The sequence below is a fragment of the Bombina bombina genome, chromosome 1 (genome assembly GCF_027579735.1).
Source record: "Bombina bombina isolate aBomBom1 chromosome 1, aBomBom1.pri, whole genome shotgun sequence".
In the NCBI taxonomy this organism is placed as follows: Eukaryota; Metazoa; Chordata; class Amphibia; order Anura; family Bombinatoridae; genus Bombina; species Bombina bombina.
In genome coordinates, this window is record NC_069499.1 from 708,949,065 (window position 1) to 708,969,279 (window position 20,215).

The 20,215-nt window shown below is 40.5% G+C and overlaps 1 protein-coding gene across 1 annotated transcript in view; it reads right to left on the reverse strand.

Moving 5' to 3' along the window:
- Positions 1–20,215, reverse strand: part of ATRX (ATRX chromatin remodeler) — a 783,199-nt gene that overhangs the window by 22,420 nt on the left and 740,564 nt on the right. The window contains exon 31 of the mRNA XM_053714433.1: positions 4,393–4,542. Coding sequence (XP_053570408.1) covers positions 4,393–4,542 — 150 coding nt within the window. The remainder of the gene's footprint in view (positions 1–4,392; positions 4,543–20,215) is intronic.

Here is a 20,215-nt window from a genome sequence, read left to right on the forward strand (position 1 = left end):
ACCAATCACCTTCATACACTGAGCCACAGATGGCCTTAAGGAGATCTGGAGGGCAAAACAAGTTAAAGCTAGCTTGCAACTTCTCTGGTCTGTTAAAAATATTCTCATGTCTATGGAATCTATTATAGTGCCCAGGAATTCTACCCTGGTGCTTGGAATAAGAGAACTCCTTTCTCTATTTTTCTTCCCTCCAAGGGATCGAAAGAGACAGAGGAGAGATTCTGAATTGTCTTCCACCAGACGAAAAACAATGGTGCTTGTACCAGAATATCATCCTAGTAGAGAGCTACTGCTACACCCCGGGTTCTAGCGACTGCTAGAAGAGCTTCTAGAACCTTCGTAAAAATTCTTAGAGCAGTAGCAGGACCAAACGGAAGTGCAATGAACTGGAAGTGCTGGTCCAGGAACGCAAATCTGAGGAACTAAAAGTGTTCCCTGTGGATTGGAAGGTGAAGGAATGCCTCCTTCAGATCTATAGTTGTCATAAACTGCCCTTCCTGAATGAAGAAAAAGGATGGACCTGATTGTCTCCATTTTGACGAGGGGACATTTAGAAATTTGTTTAGGCCAGAACTGGACGGAAAGTTTCCTCCTCCTTTGGGACCACGAAAAAGTTTGAATAGTATCTCAAACCTCTCTCTCTGCGATAGGCACTGGGAGAATGACTCCAAAGGAGGACCCTCTTTCCTAGTCTTGAAGACAGGTTGAGAGGATGAATCTGCCCATGGGTGGATGAGATTTGAAACCTATCTTGTGGATCCTGCACATCCCTGAACCAAGCCTCTGAAAGAGCAACAGTCTTCCCTTTTCTTGGATTTATCCCAGGACCGAGCCGGCTTCCAAGAACTCTTGGTTTGTTCTGGCTTAGCGGAGGTCTCTGACGTTGGGCTTTTATCAGAACTAAAGGAACGAAAATACGAACTTTGTCCCTTAGACTTGCTCTTATCTTACGGTATAAAGGTACCCTTTGCCCCTGAAACTGTGGAGACAGTCAAACAAACTCCTTCCCATAAAAGAGGGAAAGAGACTAGACTTAGAAGTTATATCTGTCAGAGCGCCTTATGGGCCTGAACAGAAACACTGAAGTCTTAGCCATAGGCTAATTAATCTGCATAATAACAGCACAGATAAAATAATTAGTAACACAGAAGGCCGTAATTCTTTCCTGAAAAATGTTGAGGGAACCGTCTACCTCGATCATTTTCGTGAATACGACGCACCAAAAGGTAGCTGCTCCAGCAACTGTGGCGACAAGCCAGTAAAGCAAATATACCATAGGTTAAAACATCCTCTTTAACAGAGTTTCCATCCTTATATCCGGAGGCTCTATGAACGACGAACTATCCTCACACAGGCTAGTATTACATGTGGCAAGTGTAAAAATAGCGCCAACCAAGTAGGGATGGGAAAAAGAAAACCCATCCTCAGAGAGCCCGGAACCGGGATCCTTAAAAGGCAGACAACGGGGGAGAGGAATCTAATCCTGCCCCACTCGTCCTTAATAACAATTGCCATCAAATTTAGGACCCAGAGGTTCGTCTGGCAGCTCGGCCTTTGGAACCTCTAATGTAGTCAAAACCTCCTTTAGAAGAAAGCGTAAACATTCTATCCTAAAACTAAAAACTGGATCCTCCACAGGTGGAGGATTATAGGCAGCAGACTCCAACCCTAAAAGTTCATACTCTGAAGCTTCAGAGAGAACCTCATCCTCAGATAACTGATCAGATATATCTGACAAATTACATGATGGCATCAGGGCAGGAGTGCAAGATTTATCCTTTTGCTTGCGCTTAGCAGTGCGAGGGAAAGCACTAATGTCCGCAGACACCGCCGTTTGAAACTGTGCAGTAACGCCTGATGAAAAAAGTCCCCCTCCAAATGGAGAATTAGCAGTGCAATGGGAAGCTGCATGTGTATAAAAAGATGCATGTAGGGTGTGCACCTCACTGGACGGCGGCACAGTGGTATCAAACATGTCAACCTTATTTGATACACTCCCCTTATCAAGGCATATGGAACATAATTGAGATGTCTGTCAGAGCTCCCTCACAATATAAACAAGCATTACTTTATTTTAAATAAAAAAACAGCACCTTTATACTTTATGGCTGGGGCACTCACCACCTCCTATGACCCTGACAGAACAAAGATAAAACTCTTCTCCGTAACTCGGTTAAGAGAAAGGAAATGGAAGCCTCAACCATTCCGGTCACATGGTGCGCAATGCAGGACCGTCCGTGCTATGAGAAAAAGCACGCCAAGCTGTTAAGCTGCGCAACCTTCAAAGTGAAAGTGAAACCGGTATGTTCCATCTCAGCCTATGAGCCCATAAACATCTCACACATTAAAGCAGCATAAAATCAAATAAAGTATATATGATTAAACCCAACTGTTCATAATCCTCCTTAGGAGATATTAACCCTTGATTCCATATAGATAAAAGGAGCTACACTGTGACCCTGTCTTCTAGCATTTGCAATATGTATAAAAATGTAAACGATCTTACCGGAATCTATGCCGTGGAACAGTGACATGGTCCTTCAAGTTTGACAGATTGTAGTAGCGCTTCTGACATGAACTTGAGTGAAGAAAGTAGGCAGCAAACTCGTCAACGCTGATTGCTTAAGGAGCTGTTAATATGAGTCTGGATGGGTTCGCAGAAAGACTCTCTCTGCATCTCCAGACTAACTTTCATCAATGCTCTCACTGAGAAGCTGACAAGACTACTTAAAACTCCAGTCCCATCTCGAAGAGTACTACCCTCCATAAGAGACTACTCCGAATCCTCCGACACTTCTCTGCCATCCTCCTGTGACGGAAGGCAAAGAATGACTGGAGGATGAGGGAAGTGGGGGAGGTATTTACGTTTTTGGCTGAGGTGTCTTTGCCTCCTCCTGGTGGCCATGTTCTGTATTTCCCACAAAGTAATGAATGCAGCTGTGGACTCTACCTGTATTATGAAGGAAAGGGAAACTAAACACCTTGAGATTTTTATATAAAATGCTTAGTTATGCATAATGAAACAACTTTGCAATATATTTTCATTATTTATTTTCCCCCTTTTCATGCAACTAAGCAATTTCTAATTCTCAGAACTTAAACTGCACTCTGCTAACTTCCCAAGTATAACTCTGCTATATATATCTGTCCCTAATTGGCTTTCTGAGATAACTGGAAAACAGACTTTATACTAAGTTTATGACCGTGGCTAGCCTTTTCGTCTGCTAACTAAAGCCCAGATTGGTTCTTCCAAATAAGGCAAATGGTGGGTGCAGTTTAGCTATTGATAAATAAAAAAAGATGTTAATGTATTTATTCTATACCAATACATCAGAAATGTCTTGTAACTACAAAGTGTTTACTGCCCTTTTAATTTGGAAGAGTACATATTGTCCATTTTTATTTTCACATTTTAAGGGACATGATACCCAAATGTTGAAACACTTGAAAGTGATGCAGCATAGCTGTAAAATGCTGACTAGAATATATCACCTGAACATCTCTATGTAAAAAGGAAAGATATTTTAACTCAAAATGTCATAAATCTCATGAGATCACAGTAAAACCGTTCATAACCTCAGCACTGCTGATGCTTATTTGCTGCCGTTTATAGCTTCTTTTTTTTTTTTAACCTGCAGATGGGTAGTAACTGAAAGATAACGTTTTACAGAGCACTTACTCTGGAAATATTTTACAGTTAAAGGGACAGTCTAGTCCAAAAAAAAAAAAAAAACTTTCATGATTCAGATAGGGCATGTAATTTTAAACAATTTTCAAATTTACTTTTATCACCAATTTTTTTTTGTTCTCTTGGTATTCTTAGTTGAAAGCTTAACTTAGGAGGTTCACATGCTAATTTCTTAGACCTTGAAGGCCGCCTCTTAAGAATGCATTTTAACAGGTTTTTCACCACTAGAGGGTGTTAGTTCATGTTTTTCATATAGATAACACTGTGCTTGTGCACGTGAAGTTACCTGGAAGCCATCACTGATTGGCTAAACTGCAAGTCTGTCAAAAGAACAAATAAAGGGGCAGTCTGCAAAGGCTTAGATACAAGATAATCACAGAGGTAAAACATATATAAATATAACTGTGTTGGTTATGCAAAACTAGGGAATGGGTAATAAAGGGATTATCTATCTTTTAAAACAATAACAATTCTGGTGTAGACTGTCCCTTTAAGCTGCATCACTTTCAATGAATTTAGTATATAAGTATTAAGTCCCTTTAATCAAATTCCACAAAAAATAGCTAATAATTTTATAAAGGTTACAAATTCCTATATACACAAAAAAGACAAAATATGACTTTTTTTAAATTAATATACAAAGGTGGCTTTTAAAAATGGAAACTAATTCAAATCATAGTACATAAAATTCAGAGTGATCTAACCTTTTTCTCGGCTTCATATTCAGTCCATGCTGCCTTTCGCTCCTCCTCAGTTAGAGCTTCTTCCTCTTTATGGTCCAGAAGAGAGTCATGCTCATGGTATGTGACTATATGTTCCTTCATACTCTGTAGAAGCTCCGCAAGAACGGTATCCTGAGGATGAAAACCAGCTTTAAGTGACAACAAAAAGGTATACAAAGTGCAATGCCAAATTCTTGTGTGTACATTATTTTCTTCAAATACAACAAATGAGAATACAGGGTGTTTCATGGGGCCCTTGGAAAATTGCCTTAAGTTTAAAATTTTTCACTAAGAGAGCACATCCTATTTTACACACAAAAACACAACTACACTCCCTTTTCCACCTTATCTACTCTCTGTTAATAAACTCGAAAACAGCTATCCAGAAGTGGTTTGCTTTTTTGCTGGCAATTGCTCTGGTTGTAATTCCAATGAATCCCAGCACTCAAAAGATAAATTGCACAAAGTACAATAACAGGAACCAAAAAAAAAAAAGTTATTTGCTGTCACCTCATCCTTTAATTGCTCTGGTTGAACACTGTGTTGAAAGCAAAAAGCATGAGCTATTGTATATATAATTAATATCTTACCCAGAGTTCTCTGGTGCATTGGTAATAATGTATAGAGAGTGTACTTCTGGGGATTAGTATGTGGGGATACTTGCCTAGATTTGCTAGTTTTCTACACAATAATTCTATGAGTCTCTTACATAAACATACACTATATATATATATATATATATAAATATATATATATATATATACACATATATACACACACACACACACTGGCCACTTTATTAAGTACACATGTTCAATTGCTTGGTAACACAAAATGCTAATCAGCCAAGCACATGGCAGTAATTCAATACATTTAGGCACCTAGACATGGTGAAGACGACTTGCTGAAGTTCAAACTGAGCAGGGAAGGGGATTTAAGTGACTGGTCTGAGTATTTAAAAAACTGCTGATCTACTGGGATTTTCATGCACAACCATCTCTAGGGTTTACAGAGAATGGTCTGAAAAAGAGAAAAAACAGAATTTATGTTTACCTGATAAATTACTTTCTCCAACGGTGTGTCCGGTCCACGGCGTCATCCTTACTTGTGGGATATTCTCTTCCCCAACAGGAAATGGCAAAGAGCCCAGCAAAGCTGGTCACATGATCCCTCCTAGGCTCCGCCTACCCCAGTCATTCGACCGACGTTAAGGAGGAATATTTGCATAGGAGAAACCATATGAAACCGTGGTGACTGTAGTTAAAGAAAATAAATTATCAGACCTGATTAAAAAACCAGGGCGGGCCGTGGACCGGACACACCGTTGGAGAAAGTAATTTATCAGGTAAACATAAATTCTGTTTTCTCCAACATAGGTGTGTCCGGTCCACGGCGTCATCCTTACTTGTGGGAACCAATACCAAAGCTTTAGGACACGGATGATGGGAGGGAGCAAATCAGGTCACCTAGATGGAAGGCACCACGGCTTGCAAAACCTTTCTCCCAAAAATAGCCTCAGAAGAAGCAAAAGTATCAAACTTGTAAAATTTGGTAAAAGTGTGCAGTGAAGACCAAGTCGCTGCCCTACATATCTGATCAACAGAAGCCTCGTTCTTGAAGGCCCATGTGGAAGCCACAGCCCTAGTGGAATGAGCTGTGATTCTTTCGGGAGGCTGCCGTCCGGCAGTCTCGTAAGCCAATCTGATGATGCTTTTAATCCAAAAAGAGAGAGAGGTAGAAGTTGCTTTTTGACCTCTCCTTTTACCGGAATAAACAACAAACAAGGAAGATGTTTGTCTAAAATCCTTTGTAGCATCTAAATAGAATTTTAGAGCGCGAACAACATCCAAATTGTGCAACAAACGTTCCTTCTTCGAAACTGGTTTCGGACACAGAGAAGGTACGATAATCTCCTGGTTAATGTTTTTGTTAGAAACAACTTTTGGAAGAAAACCAGGTTTAGTACGTAAAACCACCTTATCTGCATGGAACACCAGATAAGGAGGAGAACACTGCAGAGCAGATAATTCTGAAACTCTTCTAGCAGAAGAAATTGCAACCAAAAACAAAACTTTCCAAGATAATAACTTAATATCAACGGAATGTAAGGGTTCAAACGGAACCCCCTGAAGAACTGAAAGAACTAAGTTGAGACTCCAAGGAGGAGTCAAAGGTTTGTAAACAGGCTTGATTCTAACCAGAGCCTGAACAAAGGCTTGAACATCTGGCACAGCTGCCAGCTTTTTGTGAAGTAACACAGACAAGGCAGAAATCTGTCCCTTCAGGGAACTTGCAGATAATCCTTTTTCCAATCCTTCTTGAAGGAAGGATAGAATCTTAGGAATCTTAACCTTGTCCCAAGGGAATCCTTTAGATTCACACCAACAGATATATTTTTTCCAAATTTTGTGGTAAATCTTTCTAGTTACAGGCTTTCTGGCCTGAACAAGAGTATCGATAACAGAATCTGAGAACCCTCGCTTCGATAAGATCAAGCGTTCAATCTCCAAGCAGTCAGCTGGAGTGAGACCAGATTCGGATGTTCGAACGGACCTTGAACAAGAAGGTCTCGTCTCAAAGGTAGCTTCCATGGTGGAGCCGATGACATATTCACCAGATCTGCATACCAAGTCCTGCGTGGCCACGCAGGAGCTATCAAGATCACCGACGCCCTTTCCTGATTGATCCTGGCTACCAGCCTGGGGATGAGAGGAAACGGCGGGAATACATAAGCTAGTTTGAAGGTCCAAGGTGCTACTAGTGCATCCACTAGAGCCGCCTTGGGATCCCTGGATCTGGACCCGTAGCAAGGAACTTTGAAGTTCTGACGAGAGGCCATCAGATCCATGTCTGGAATGCCCCACAGTTGAGTGACTTGGGCAAAGATTTCCGGATGGAGTTCCCACTCCCCCGGATGCAATGTCTGACGACTCAGAAAATCCGCTTCCCAATTTTCCACTCCTGGGATGTGGATAGCAGACAGGTGGCAGGAGTGAGACTCCGCCCATAGAATGATTTTGGTCACTTCTTCCATCGCCAGGGAACTCCTTGTTCCCCCCTGATGGTTGATGTACGCAACAGTTGTCATGTTGTCTGATTGAAACCGTATGAACTTGGCCCTCGCTAGCTGAGGCCAAGCCTTGAGAGCATTGAATATCGCTCTCAGTTCCAGAATATTTATCGGTAGAAGAGATTCTTCCCGAGACCAAAGACCCTGAGCTTTCAGGGATCCCCAGACCGCGCCCCAGCCCATCAGACTGGCGTCGGTCGTGACAATGACCCACTCTGGTCTGCGGAAGGTCATCCCTTGTGACAGGTTGTCCAGGGACAGCCACCAACGGAGTGAGTCTCTGGTCCTCTGATTTACTTGTATCCTCGGAGACAAGTTTGTATAGTCCCCATTCCACTGACTGAGCATGCACAGTTGTAATGGTCTTAGATGAATGCGCGCAAAAGGAACTATGTCCATTGCCGCTACCATCAAACCTATCACTTCCATGCACTGCGCTATGGAAGGAAGAGGAACGGAATGAAGTATCCGACAAGAGTCTAGAAGTTTTGTTTTTCTGGCCTCTGTCAGAAAAATCCTCATTTCTAAGGAGTCTATTATTGTCCCCAAGAAGGGAACCCTTGTTGACGGAGATAGAGAACTCTTTTCCACGTTCACTTTCCATCCGTGAGATCTGAGAAAGGCCAGGACAATGTCCGTGTGAGCCTTTGCTTGAGGAAGGGACGACGCTTGAATCAGAATGTCGTCCAAGTAAGGTACTACAGCAATGCCCCTTGGTCTTAGCACAGCTAGAAGGGACCCTAGTACCTTTGTGAAAATCCTTGGAGCAGTGGCTAATCCGAAAGGAAGCGCCACGAACTGGTAATGCTTGTCCAGGAATGCGAACCTTAGGAACCGATGATGTTCCTTGTGGATAGGAATATGTAGATACGCATCCTTTAAATCCACCGTGGTCATGAATTGACCTTCCTGGATGGAAGGAAGAATTGTTCGAATGGTTTCCATTTTGAACGATGGAACCTTGAGAAACTTGTTTAAGATCTTGAGATCTAAGATTGGTCTGAACGTTCCCTCTTTTTTGGGAACTATGAACAGATTGGAGTAGAACCCCATCCCTTGTTCTCCTAATGGAACAGGATGAATCACTCCCATTTTTAACAGGTCTTCTACACAACGTAAGAATGCCTGTCTTTTTATGTGGTCTGAAGACAACTGAGACCTGTGGAACCTCCCCCTTGGGGGAAGCCCCTTGAATTCCAGAAGATAACCTTGGGAGACTATTTCTAGCGCCCAAGGATCCAGAACATCTCTTGCCCAAGCCCGAGCGAAGAGAGAGAGTCTGCCCCCCACCAGATCCGGTCCCGGATCGGGGGCCAACATTTCATGCTGTCTTGGTAGCAGTGGCAGGTTTCTTGGCCTGCTTTCCCTTGTTCCAGCCTTGCATTGGTCTCCAAGCTGGCTTGGCTTGAGAAGTATTACCCTCTTGCTTAGAGGACGTAGCACATTGGGCTGGTCCGTTTCTACGAAAGGGACGAAAATTAGGTTTATTTTTGGCCTTGAAAGGCCGATCCTGAGGAAGGGCATGGCCCTTACCCCCAGTGATATCAGAGATAATCTCTTTCAAGTCAGGGCCAAACAGCGTTTTCCCCTTGAAAGGAATGTTAAGTAGCTTGTTCTTGGAAGACGCATCAGCTGACCAAGATTTCAACCAAAGCGCTCTGCGCGCCACAATAGCAAACCCAGAATTCTTAGCCGCTAACCTAGCCAATTGCAAAGTGGCGTCTAGGGTGAAAGAATTAGCCAATTTGAGAGCATTGATTCTGTCCATAATCTCCTCATAAGGAGGAGAATCACTATCGACCGCCTTTACCAGCTCATCGAACCAGAAACACGCGGCTGTAGTGACAGGGACAATGCATGAAATTGGTTGTAGAAGGTAACCCTGCTGAACAAACATCTTTTTAAGTAAACCTTCTAATTTTTTATCCATAGGATCTTTGAAAGCACAACTATCTTCTATGGGTATAGTGGTGCGTTTGTTTAAAGTGGAAACCGCTCCCTCGACCTTGGGGACTGTCTGCCATAAGTCCTTTCTGGGGTCGACCATAGGAAACAATTTTTTAAATATGGGGGGAGGGACGAAAGGAATACCGGGCCTTTCCCATTCTTTATTTACAATGTCCGCCACCCGCTTGGGTATAGGAAAAGCTTCTGGGAGCCCCGGGACCTCTAGGAACTTGTCCATTTTACATAGTTTCTCTGGGATGACCAACTTGTCACAATCATCCAGAGTGGATAATACCTCCTTAAGCAGAATGCGGAGATGTTCCAACTTAAATTTAAACGTAATCACATCAGGTTCAGCTTGTTGAGAAATGTTCCCTGAATCAGTAATTTCTCCCTCAGACAAAACCTCCCTGGCCCCATCAGACTGGTTTAGGGGCCCTTCAGAACCATTATTATCAGCGTCGTCATGCTCTTCAGTATCTAAAACAGAGCAGTCGCGCTTACGCTGATAAGTGTGCATTTTGGCTAAAATGTTTTTGACAGAATTATCCATTACAGCCGTTAATTGTTGCATAGTAAGGAGTATTGGCGCGCTAGATGTACTAGGGGCCTCCTGAGTGGGCAAGACTCGTGTAGACGAAGGAGGGAATGATGCAGTACCATGCTTACTCCCCTCACTTGAGGAATCATCTTGGGCATCATTGTCATTGTCACATAAATCACATTTATTTAAATGAGAAGGAACTCTGGCTTCCCCACATTCAGAACACAGTCTATCTGGTAGTTCAGACATGTTAAACAGGCATAAACTTGATAACAAAGTACAAAAAACGTTTTAAAATAAAACCGTTACTGTCACTTTAAATTTTAAACTGAACACACTTTATTACTGCAATTGCGAAAAAATATGAAGGAATTGCTCAAAATTCACCAAAATTTCACCACAGTGTCTTAAAGCCTTAAAAGTATTGCACCCCAAAATTGGAAGCTTTAACCCTTAAAATAACGGAACCGGAGCCGTTTTTAACTTTAACCCCTTTACAGTCCCTGGTGTCTGCTTTGCTGAGACCCAACCAAGCCCAAAGGGGAATACGATACCAAATGACGCCTTCAGAAAGTCTTTTCTATGTATCAGAGCTCCTCACACATGCGACTGCATGTCATGCCTCTCAAAAACAAGTGCGCAACACCGGCGCGAAAATGAGGCTCTGCCTATGATTTGTGAAAGCCCCTAAAGAGAAAGGTGTCTAAAAAAGTGCCTGCCGATATAAACTTATCAAAATACCCAGATTAAATGATTCCTCAAGGCTAAATATGTGTTAATAATGAATCGATTTAGCCCAGAAAAAGTCTACAGTCTTAATAAGCCCTTGTGAAGCCCTTATTTACAATCTTAATAAACATGGCTTACCGGATCCCATAGGGAAAATGACAGCTTCCAGCATTACATTGTCTTGTTAGAATGTGTCATACCTCAAGCAGCAAGAGACTGCTCACTGTTCCCCCAACTGAAGTTAATTCCTCTCAACAGTCCTGTGTGGAACAGCCATGGATTTTAGTAACGGTTGCTAAAATCATTTTCCTCATACAAACAGAAATCTTCATCTCTTTTCTGTTTCTGAGTAAATAGTACATACCAGCACTATTTTAAAATAACAAACTCTTGATTGAATAATAAAAACTACAGTTAAACACTAAAAAACTCTAAGCCATCTCCGTGGAGATGTTGCCTGTACAACGGCAAAGAGAATGACTGGGGTAGGCGGAGCCTAGGAGGGATCATGTGACCAGCTTTGCTGGGCTCTTTGCCATTTCCTGTTGGGGAAGAGAATATCCCACAAGTAAGGATGACGCCGTGGACCGGACACACCTATGTTGGAGAAACATAATTTATGTAAGAACTTACCTGATAAATTCATTTCTTTCATATTAGCAAGAGTCCATGAGCTAGTGACGTATGGGATATACATTCCTACAAGGAGGGGCAAAGTTTCCCAAACCTCAAAATGCCTATAAATACACCCCTCACCACACCCACAAATCAGTTTAACGAATAGCCAAGAAGTGGGGTGATAAGAAAAAAGTGCGACGCATAAATATAAGGAATAGGAATAATTGTGCTTTATACAAAAAAATCATAACCACCACAAAAAAAGGGTGGGCCTCATGGACTCTTGCTAATATGAAAGAAATGAATTTATCAGGTAAGTTCTTACATAAATTATGTTTTCTTTCATGTAATTAGCAAGAGTCCATGAGCTAGTGACGTATGGGATAATGACTACCCAAGATGTGGATCTTCCACGCAAGAGTCACTAGAGAGGGAGGGATAAAATAAAGACAGCCAATTCCGCTGAAAAAAATCCACACCCAAAAATAAAGTTTAAATCTTATAAAGAAAAAAACTGAAAATATAAGCAGAAGATTCAAACTGAAACAGCTGCCTGAAGTACTTTTCTACCAAAGACAGCTTCAGAAGAAGAAAACACATCAAAATGGTAGAATTTAGTAAAAGTATGCAAAGAAGACCAAGTTACTGCTTTGCAAATCTGATCAACCGAGGCTTCATTCCTAAACGCCCAGGAAGTAGAAACTGACCTAGTAGAATGAGCTGTAATCCTTTGAGGCGGAGTTTAACCCGACTCGACATAAGCATGATGAATTAAAGATTTCAACCAAGATGCCAAAGAAATGGCAGAGGCCTTCTGACCTTTCCTAGAACCGGAAAAGATAGCAAATAGACTAGAAGTCTTTCGGAAATTCTTAGTAGCTTCAACATAATATTTCAAAGCTCTAACTACATCCAAAGAATGCAATGATTTCTCCTTAGAATTCTTAGGATTAGGACATAATGAAGGAACCACAATTTCTCTACTAATGTTGTTGGAATTCACAACCTTAGGTAAAAATTGAAAAGAAGTTCGCAACACCGCCTTATCCTGGTGAAAAATCAGAAAAGGAGACTCACAAGAAAGAGCAGATAATTCAGAAACTCTTCTGGCAGAAGAGATGGCCAAAAAGAACAAAACTTTCCAAGAAAGTAATTTAATGTCCAATGAATGCATAGGTTCAAACGGAGGAGCTTGAAGAGCCCCCAGAACCAAATTCAAACTCCAAGGAAGAGAAATTAACTTAATGACAGGTTTTATACGAACCAAAGCTTGTACAAAACAATGAACATCAGGAAGATTAGCAATCTTTCTGTGAAAAAGAACAGAAAGAGCAGAGATTTGTCCTTTCAAGGAACTTGCAGACAAACCTTTATCCAAACCATCCTGAAGAAACTGTAAAATTCTAGGAATTTTAAAAGAATGCCAGGAAAAATGATGAGAAAGACACCAAGAAATATAAGTCTTCCAGACTCTATAATATATCTCCCTAGATACAGATTTACGAGCCTGTAACATAGTATTAATCAGAGTCAGAGAAACCTCTTTGACTAAGAATCAAGCGTTCAATCTCCATACCTTTAAAATTAAGGATTTGAGATCCTGATGGAAAAAAGGACCTTGCGACAGAAGGTCTGGCCTTAACGGAAGAGTCCACGGTTGGCAAGAGGCCATCCGGACAAGATCCGCATACCAAAACCTGTGAGGCCATGCTGGAGCTACCAGCAGAACAAACGAGCATTTCTTCAGAATCTTGGAGATTACTCTTGGAAGAAGAACTAGAGGCGGAAAGATATAGGCAGGATGATACTTCCAAGGAAGTGACAATGCATCCACTGCTTCCGCTTGAGGATCCCTGGATCTGGACAAATACCTGGGAAGTTTCTTGTTTAGATGAGAGGCCATCAGATCTATTTCTGGAAGTCCCCACATTTGAACAATCTGAAGAAATACCTCTGGGTGAAGAGACCATTCGCCCGGATGTAACGTTTGGCGACTGAGATAATCCGCTTCCCAATTGTCTATACCTGGGATATGAACCGCAGAAACTAGACAGGAGCTGGATTCTGCCCATACCAGAATTCGAGATACTTCTTTCATAGCCAGAGGACTGTGAGTCCCTCCTTGATGATTGATGTATGCCACAGTTGTGACATTGTCTGACATTGTCTGTCTGAAAACAAATGAACAATTCTCTCTTTAGAAGAGGCCAAGACTGAAGAGCTCTGAAAATTGCACAGAGTTCCAAAATATTGATCGGTAATCTCACCTCCTGAGATTCCCAAACCCCTTGTGCTGTCAGAGACCCCCACACAGCTCCCCAACCTGTAAGACTTGCATCTGTTGAAATTACAGTCCAGGTCGGAAGAACAAAAGAAGTCCCCTGAACTAAACGATGGTGATCTGTCCACCACGTCAGAGAGTGTCGTACAATCGGTTTTAAAGATATTAATTGAGATATCTTTGTGTAATCCCTTGCACCACTGGTTCAGCATACAGAGCTGAAGAGGTCGCATGTGAAAACGAGCAAAGGGGATCGCGTCCGATGCAGCAGTCATAAGACTGAGAATTTCCATGCATAAGGCTACCGAAGGGAATGATTGTGACTGAAGGTTTCGACAAGCTGATATCAATTTTAGACGTCTCTTGTCTGTCAAAGATAGAGTCATGGACACTGAATCTATCTGGAAACCTAAAAAGGTTACCCGTGTCTGAGGAATCAATTAACTTTTTGGTAAATTGATCCTCCAACCATGATCTTGAAGAAACAACACAAGTCGATTCGTATGAGATTCTGCTAAATGTGAAGACTGAGCTAGAAGTACCAAGATATCGTCCAAATAAGGAAATACCATAATACCCTGTTCTCTGATTACAGACAGAAGGGCACCGAGAACCTTTGTAAAAATTCTTGGAGCTGTAGCTAGGCCAAACGGCAGAGCCACAAACTGGTAATGCTTGTCTAGGAAAGAGAATCTCAGAAACTGATAGTGATCTGGATGAATCGGAATATGCAGATATGCATCCTGTAAATCTATTGTAGACATATAATGCCCTTGCTGAACAAAAGGCAGGATAGTCCTTACAGTTACCATTTTGAATGTTGGTATCCTTACATAACGATTCAATATTTTTAGATCCAGAACTGGTCTGAAGGAATTCTCCTTCTTTGGTACAATGAAGAGATTTGAATAAAACCCCCGTCCCTGTTCCAGAACTGGAACTGGCATAATTACTCCAGCCAACTCTAGATCTGAAACACATTTCAGAAATGCTTGAGCCTTCGCTGGGTTTACTGGGACACGGGAAAGAAAAAATCTCTTTGCAGGAGGCCTTATCTTGAAGCCAATTCTGTACCCTTCTAAAACAATGTTCTGAATCCAAAGATTGTGAACGGAATTGATCCAAATTTCTTTGAAAAAACGTAATCTGCCCCCTACCAGCTGAGCTGGAATGAGGGCCGCACCTTCATGTGGACTTAGGAGCTGGCTTTGATTTTCTAAAAGGCTTGGATTTATTCCAGACTGGAGATGGTTTCCAAACTGATACCGCTCCTGAGGATGAAGGATCAGGCTTTTGTTCCTTGTTGTGACGAAAGGAACGAAAACGATTATTAGACCTAAATTTACCTTTAGATTTTGTATCCTGTGGTAAAAAAGTTCCTTTCCCTCCAGTAACAGTTGAGATAATAGAATCCAACTGAGAACCAAACAATTTATTACCCTGGAAAGAAAGGGAAAGCAGAGTAGACTTAGAAGACATATCAGCATTCCAAGTTTTAAGCCATAAAGCTCTTCTAGCTAAAATAGCTAGAGACATATACCTGACATCAACTCTAATGATATCAAAGATGGCATCACAAATAAAATTATTAGCATGTTGAAGAAGAATAATAATGCTATGAGAATTATGATCTGTTACTTGTTGCGCTAAAGCTTCTAACCAAAAAGTTGAAGCTGCAGCAACATCCGCTAAAGATATAGCAGGTCTAAGAAGATTACCTGAACACAAGTAAGATTTCTTAGAAAGGATTCAATTTTCCTATCTAAAGGATCCTTAAAGGAAATACCATCTGCCGTAGGAATAGTAGTACGCTTAGCAAGAGTAGAGACAGCCCCATCAACCTTAGGGATTTTGTCCCAAAATTCTAATCTGTCAGATGGCACAGGATATAATTGCTTAAAACGTTTAGGAGTAGTAAATGAATTACCCAAATTATTCCATTCCCTGGAAATTACTTCAGAAATAGCACCAGGGACAGGAAAAACTTCTTGAATAACTACAGGAGATTTAAAAACCTTATCTAAACGTTTAGATTTAGTATCAAGAGGACCAGAATCCTCAATTTCTAATGCAATTAGGACTTCTTTAAGTAAAGAACGAATAAATTCCATTTTAAATAAATATGAAGATTTATCAGCATCAACCTCTGAGATAGAATCCTCTGAACAAGAACCATTATCAGAATCAGAATGATGATGTTCATTTAAAAATTCATCTGAAAAATGAGAAGTTTTAAAAGACTTTTTACGTTTACTAGAAGGAGGAATAACAGACATAGCCTTCTTAATGGATTTAGAAACAAAATCTCTTATGTTATCAGGAACACTCTGAGTATTAGATGTTGACGGAACAGCAACAGGTAATGTAACAGTACTAAAGGAAATATTATCTGCATTAACAAGTTTGTCATGACAAACAGTACAAACAACAGCTGGAGGAACAGATACTATAAGTTTACAGCAGATACACTTAGCTTTGGTAGCTCCAGCACTAGGCAGCGATTTTCCAGAAGTATCTTCTGACTCAGTTTCAAAGTAGGACATCTTGCAATATGTAATAGAAAAAACAACATATAAAGCAAAATTGATCAAATTCCTTAAATGACAGTTTCAGGAATGGGAAAAAATGCCAGTGAACAAGCTTCTAGCAACCAGAAGCAATAAATAATGAGACTTAAATAATGTGGAGACAATAGTGACGTCCATATTTTTTTAGCGCCAAAAATGACGCCCACATTATTTGGCGCCTAAATGCTTTTGGCGCCAAAAATGACGCCACATCCGGAACGCCGACACTTTTGGCGCAAAAGAACGTAAAAAATGACGCAACTTCCGGCGACACGTATGACGCCGGAAACAGAAAAAAAAATTTGCGCCAAAAAAGTCAGCGCAAAGAATGACGCAATAAAATGAAGCATTTTCAGCCCCGCGAGCCCAATAGCCCACAGGGAAAAAGTCAAATTTTAAGGTAAGAAAAAATTGATTTATTCATATGCATTATCCCAAATATGAAACTGACTGTCTGAAATAAGGAATGTTGAACATCCTGAGTCAAGGCAAATAAATGTTTGAATACATATATTTAGAACTTTATAAAAAAGTGCCCAACCATAGCTTAGAGTGTCACAGAAAATAAGACATACTTACCCCAGGACACTCATCTAAATGTTGTAGAAAGCCAAACCAGTACTGAAACGAAAATCAGCAGAGGTAATGGTATATATATAAGAGTATATCGTCGATCTGAAAAGGGAGGTAAGAGATGAATCTCTACGACCGATAACAGAGAACCTATGAAATAGACCCCATAGAAGGAGATCATTGAATTCAAATAGGCAATACTCTCCTCACATCCCTCTGACATTCACTGCACGCTGAGAGGAAAACCGGGCTCCAACCTGCTGACGGAGCGCATATCAACGTAGAATCTAGCACAAACTTACTTCACCACCTCCATAGGAGGCAAAGTTTGTAAAACTGATTTGTGGGTGTGGTGAGGGGTGTATTTATAGGCATTTTGAGGTTTGAGAAACTTTGCCCCTCCTGGTAGGAATGTATATCCTATACGTCACTAGCTCATGGACTCTTGCTAACTACATGAAAGAAATATCCAGTGAGCGGCAGCTGTGTGGACGAAAATGCCTTGTTGATGTCAGAGGAGAATGGGCAGACTGGTTCGAGATGATAGAAAGGCAACAGTAACTCAAATAACCACTCGTTACAACCAAGGTATGTAGAATATCATCTCTAAACACACAACACGTCAAACCTTGAGGTAGATGGGCTACAGCAGCAGAAGACCACACTGGGTGCCAATCCTGTCAGGTAAGAACAGGAAACTGAGGCTTCAATTCGCAAAGGCTCACCAAAATTGGACATTAGGAGGTTGGAAACACGTTGCCTGGTCTGATGAGTCTAGATTTTAGCTGCGACATTCAGATTATAGGGTCAGAATTTGGCGAAAACAACATGAAAGCATGGCTCCATTCTGCCTTGTATCAACGGTTCAGGCTGGTGGTGGTGTAATGATGTGGGGGATATTTTCTTGGCACACTACCCTGTCCATCCCTTTATGACTACAGTGTACCTATCTTATGATGGCTACTTCCAGTAGGATAATGCACCATGTCACAAAGCTCAAATCATCTCAAACTGGTTTCTTGAACATGACAATGAGTTCACTGTACTCCAATGGCTTGCACAGTCACCAGATCTCAATCCAATAGAGCACTTTTGGGATGTGGTGGAAGGGGAGATTCACATCATGGATGTGCAGCCGACCAATGTTCAGCAACAGTGTGATGCTATCATGTCAATATGGACCAAAATTTCTGAGGAATGTTTCAAACACCTTGTTGAATATATGCCATTAAGAATAAAGGCAGTTCTGAAAGCAAAAAGGGGTCCAAACCCGTACTAGCAAGGTGTACCTAATATATATATATATATATATATATATATATATATATATATATATATATATATATATGTATGAAAAGCTTAAAAAAATACTTTATTATAAAAGGAATTTATTTTTTAATTATGTTTGAAAAATCACAGAAAAGGAAAAATCAACATTTTTGCCACTTAAAAATAAGACTAACATGTCTAAAATCCAAATGCCAAAGGCTATAATTTTCCAGCACGATAGTGCCAAATTTCCAAAATCCAGCAATGGTAGGCAGCAGCTGTATTCTGCAAACTTACACTATCTTTTACATCTGAATGCCTTTTCAAATCTAACTAAACATGCTTTAAATTCTTAGAATTGAGTCCAATATTCCTCTCAAAAATTCTTTAAGCCAAATATTTATTTCAGTAAAAAAAACAAAAAACAGATCCTCTGAGTAAAAGCTCACAAGAAGGCAATCAGCAAATATATAAAGGAGTAAAAGCTGCACAAAATACTATTACCAATCATACCTCTCACAAACAAAATCTTTGCGTTAAGCAGACTGCAACATTTAGAGGAAAAAAAACACAAACCCTATGCTTAGACTTTATAGTTGGTGTTGAAAGGCTTTGTAACAGAGAATATCTGTGAAAACTGTGTTCTCTACTTTAAAATGAATTTGCTGTAATGATGTCAATCTACCCTTAAGCTATTAACAGCAGCTGTATGGTCATTGTAGGTGGTCTTCCAAAAACCTGATTCTTTAAACAGTATGGAGAATACACACATCTGATTATTTTTGAATTGTGAGTTATCCATAAACCGTAAGCATTTACAAATGTGCTAACGCACCTTATTCTGTAATTCCAAACCTGATCCCCAAGGGAAGATACTGTGTTTAAATAATAAAAAAAGTCCCAACAAAGAGTAAGAGACCATTCATCTACTGTGTAAGTGATCTATTATTCAAGTCAAGCTTCAGTTCACACTAGGTTCCTAGGCATTCCCTCTCTGTGGGAAAGATCTATGCAAGATAAGCGTGTGCACTTGATTGAATGGGAGGGGATGCAACAGGAGATTGTTGAAGGTGACCTTTTAAAGAACCTTGGAAGTGAAAATGAAAGACTACTCTGACTATACAGGACTTCTACCATATTACCCCACATAAATGTATTTTGTTTTTTTTTCTCTAGTAATTTTCATGCTTTAGTTTCCTCTCTGGAAGAACATTAAAGTTCTTGGTGTTTCAGTAAAAGGATTAAAAGTCACAACTGAAGGAGATCTGTATAAGGCCATGATGAAATCACCTTTACCATTAAAAACCTAAAGTCACAGCACAACCTACCATCCATGTACTCTGCTAAGACACCAACTTGGCAAATTACCTAAAACTGATTTTCTGTTACTAAATATATATATATTTTTATATTTTAAGAACTGAAGCCAATTTTAACAAACCCAAAAGAAAAAATATATTGCTTCATATTGACTGTAAGCCATATTTCTTTCATGTTATTGGCAAGAGTCCATGAGCTAGTGACATATGGGATATACAATCCTACCAGGAGGGGCAAAGTTTCCCAAACCTCAAAATGCCTATAAATACACCACTCACCACAACCACAATTCAGGTTTACAAACTTTGCCTCCTATGGAGGTGGTGAAGTTTGTGCTAAGATTTCTATGTTGATATGCGCTTCTCAGCATTGTTGAAGCCCGATTCCTCTCAGAGTACAGCGAATGTCAGAGGGACGTGAAGGGAGTATCACTTATTTGAATACGATGATTTCCCTAACGGGGGTCTATTTCATAGGTTCTCTGTTATCGGTCGTAGAGATTCATCTCCTACCTCCCTTTTCAGATCGACGATATACTCTCAATTTACCATTACCTCTACTAATAACTGTTTTAGTAGTGGTTTGGCTATCTGCTATATGTGGATGGGTGTCTTTTGGTAAGTATGTTTTTTATTACTTAAGACACCTCAGCTATGGTTTGGCACTTTATGCATTTATATAAAGTTCTAAATATATTTATTGTACTTATATTTGCCATGAGTCAGGTTCATGTATTTCCTTCAGCAGACTGTCAGTTTCATATTTGGGGAATTTAAACATTTTAAGTAATTCTTTTCTTACCTGGGGTTTAGTCTTTTTTTCAATTGACTACTTTTTGCTATTGCGGGTATTAGGCCCGCGGGTGCGTAAAATGCTAAACTTTATTG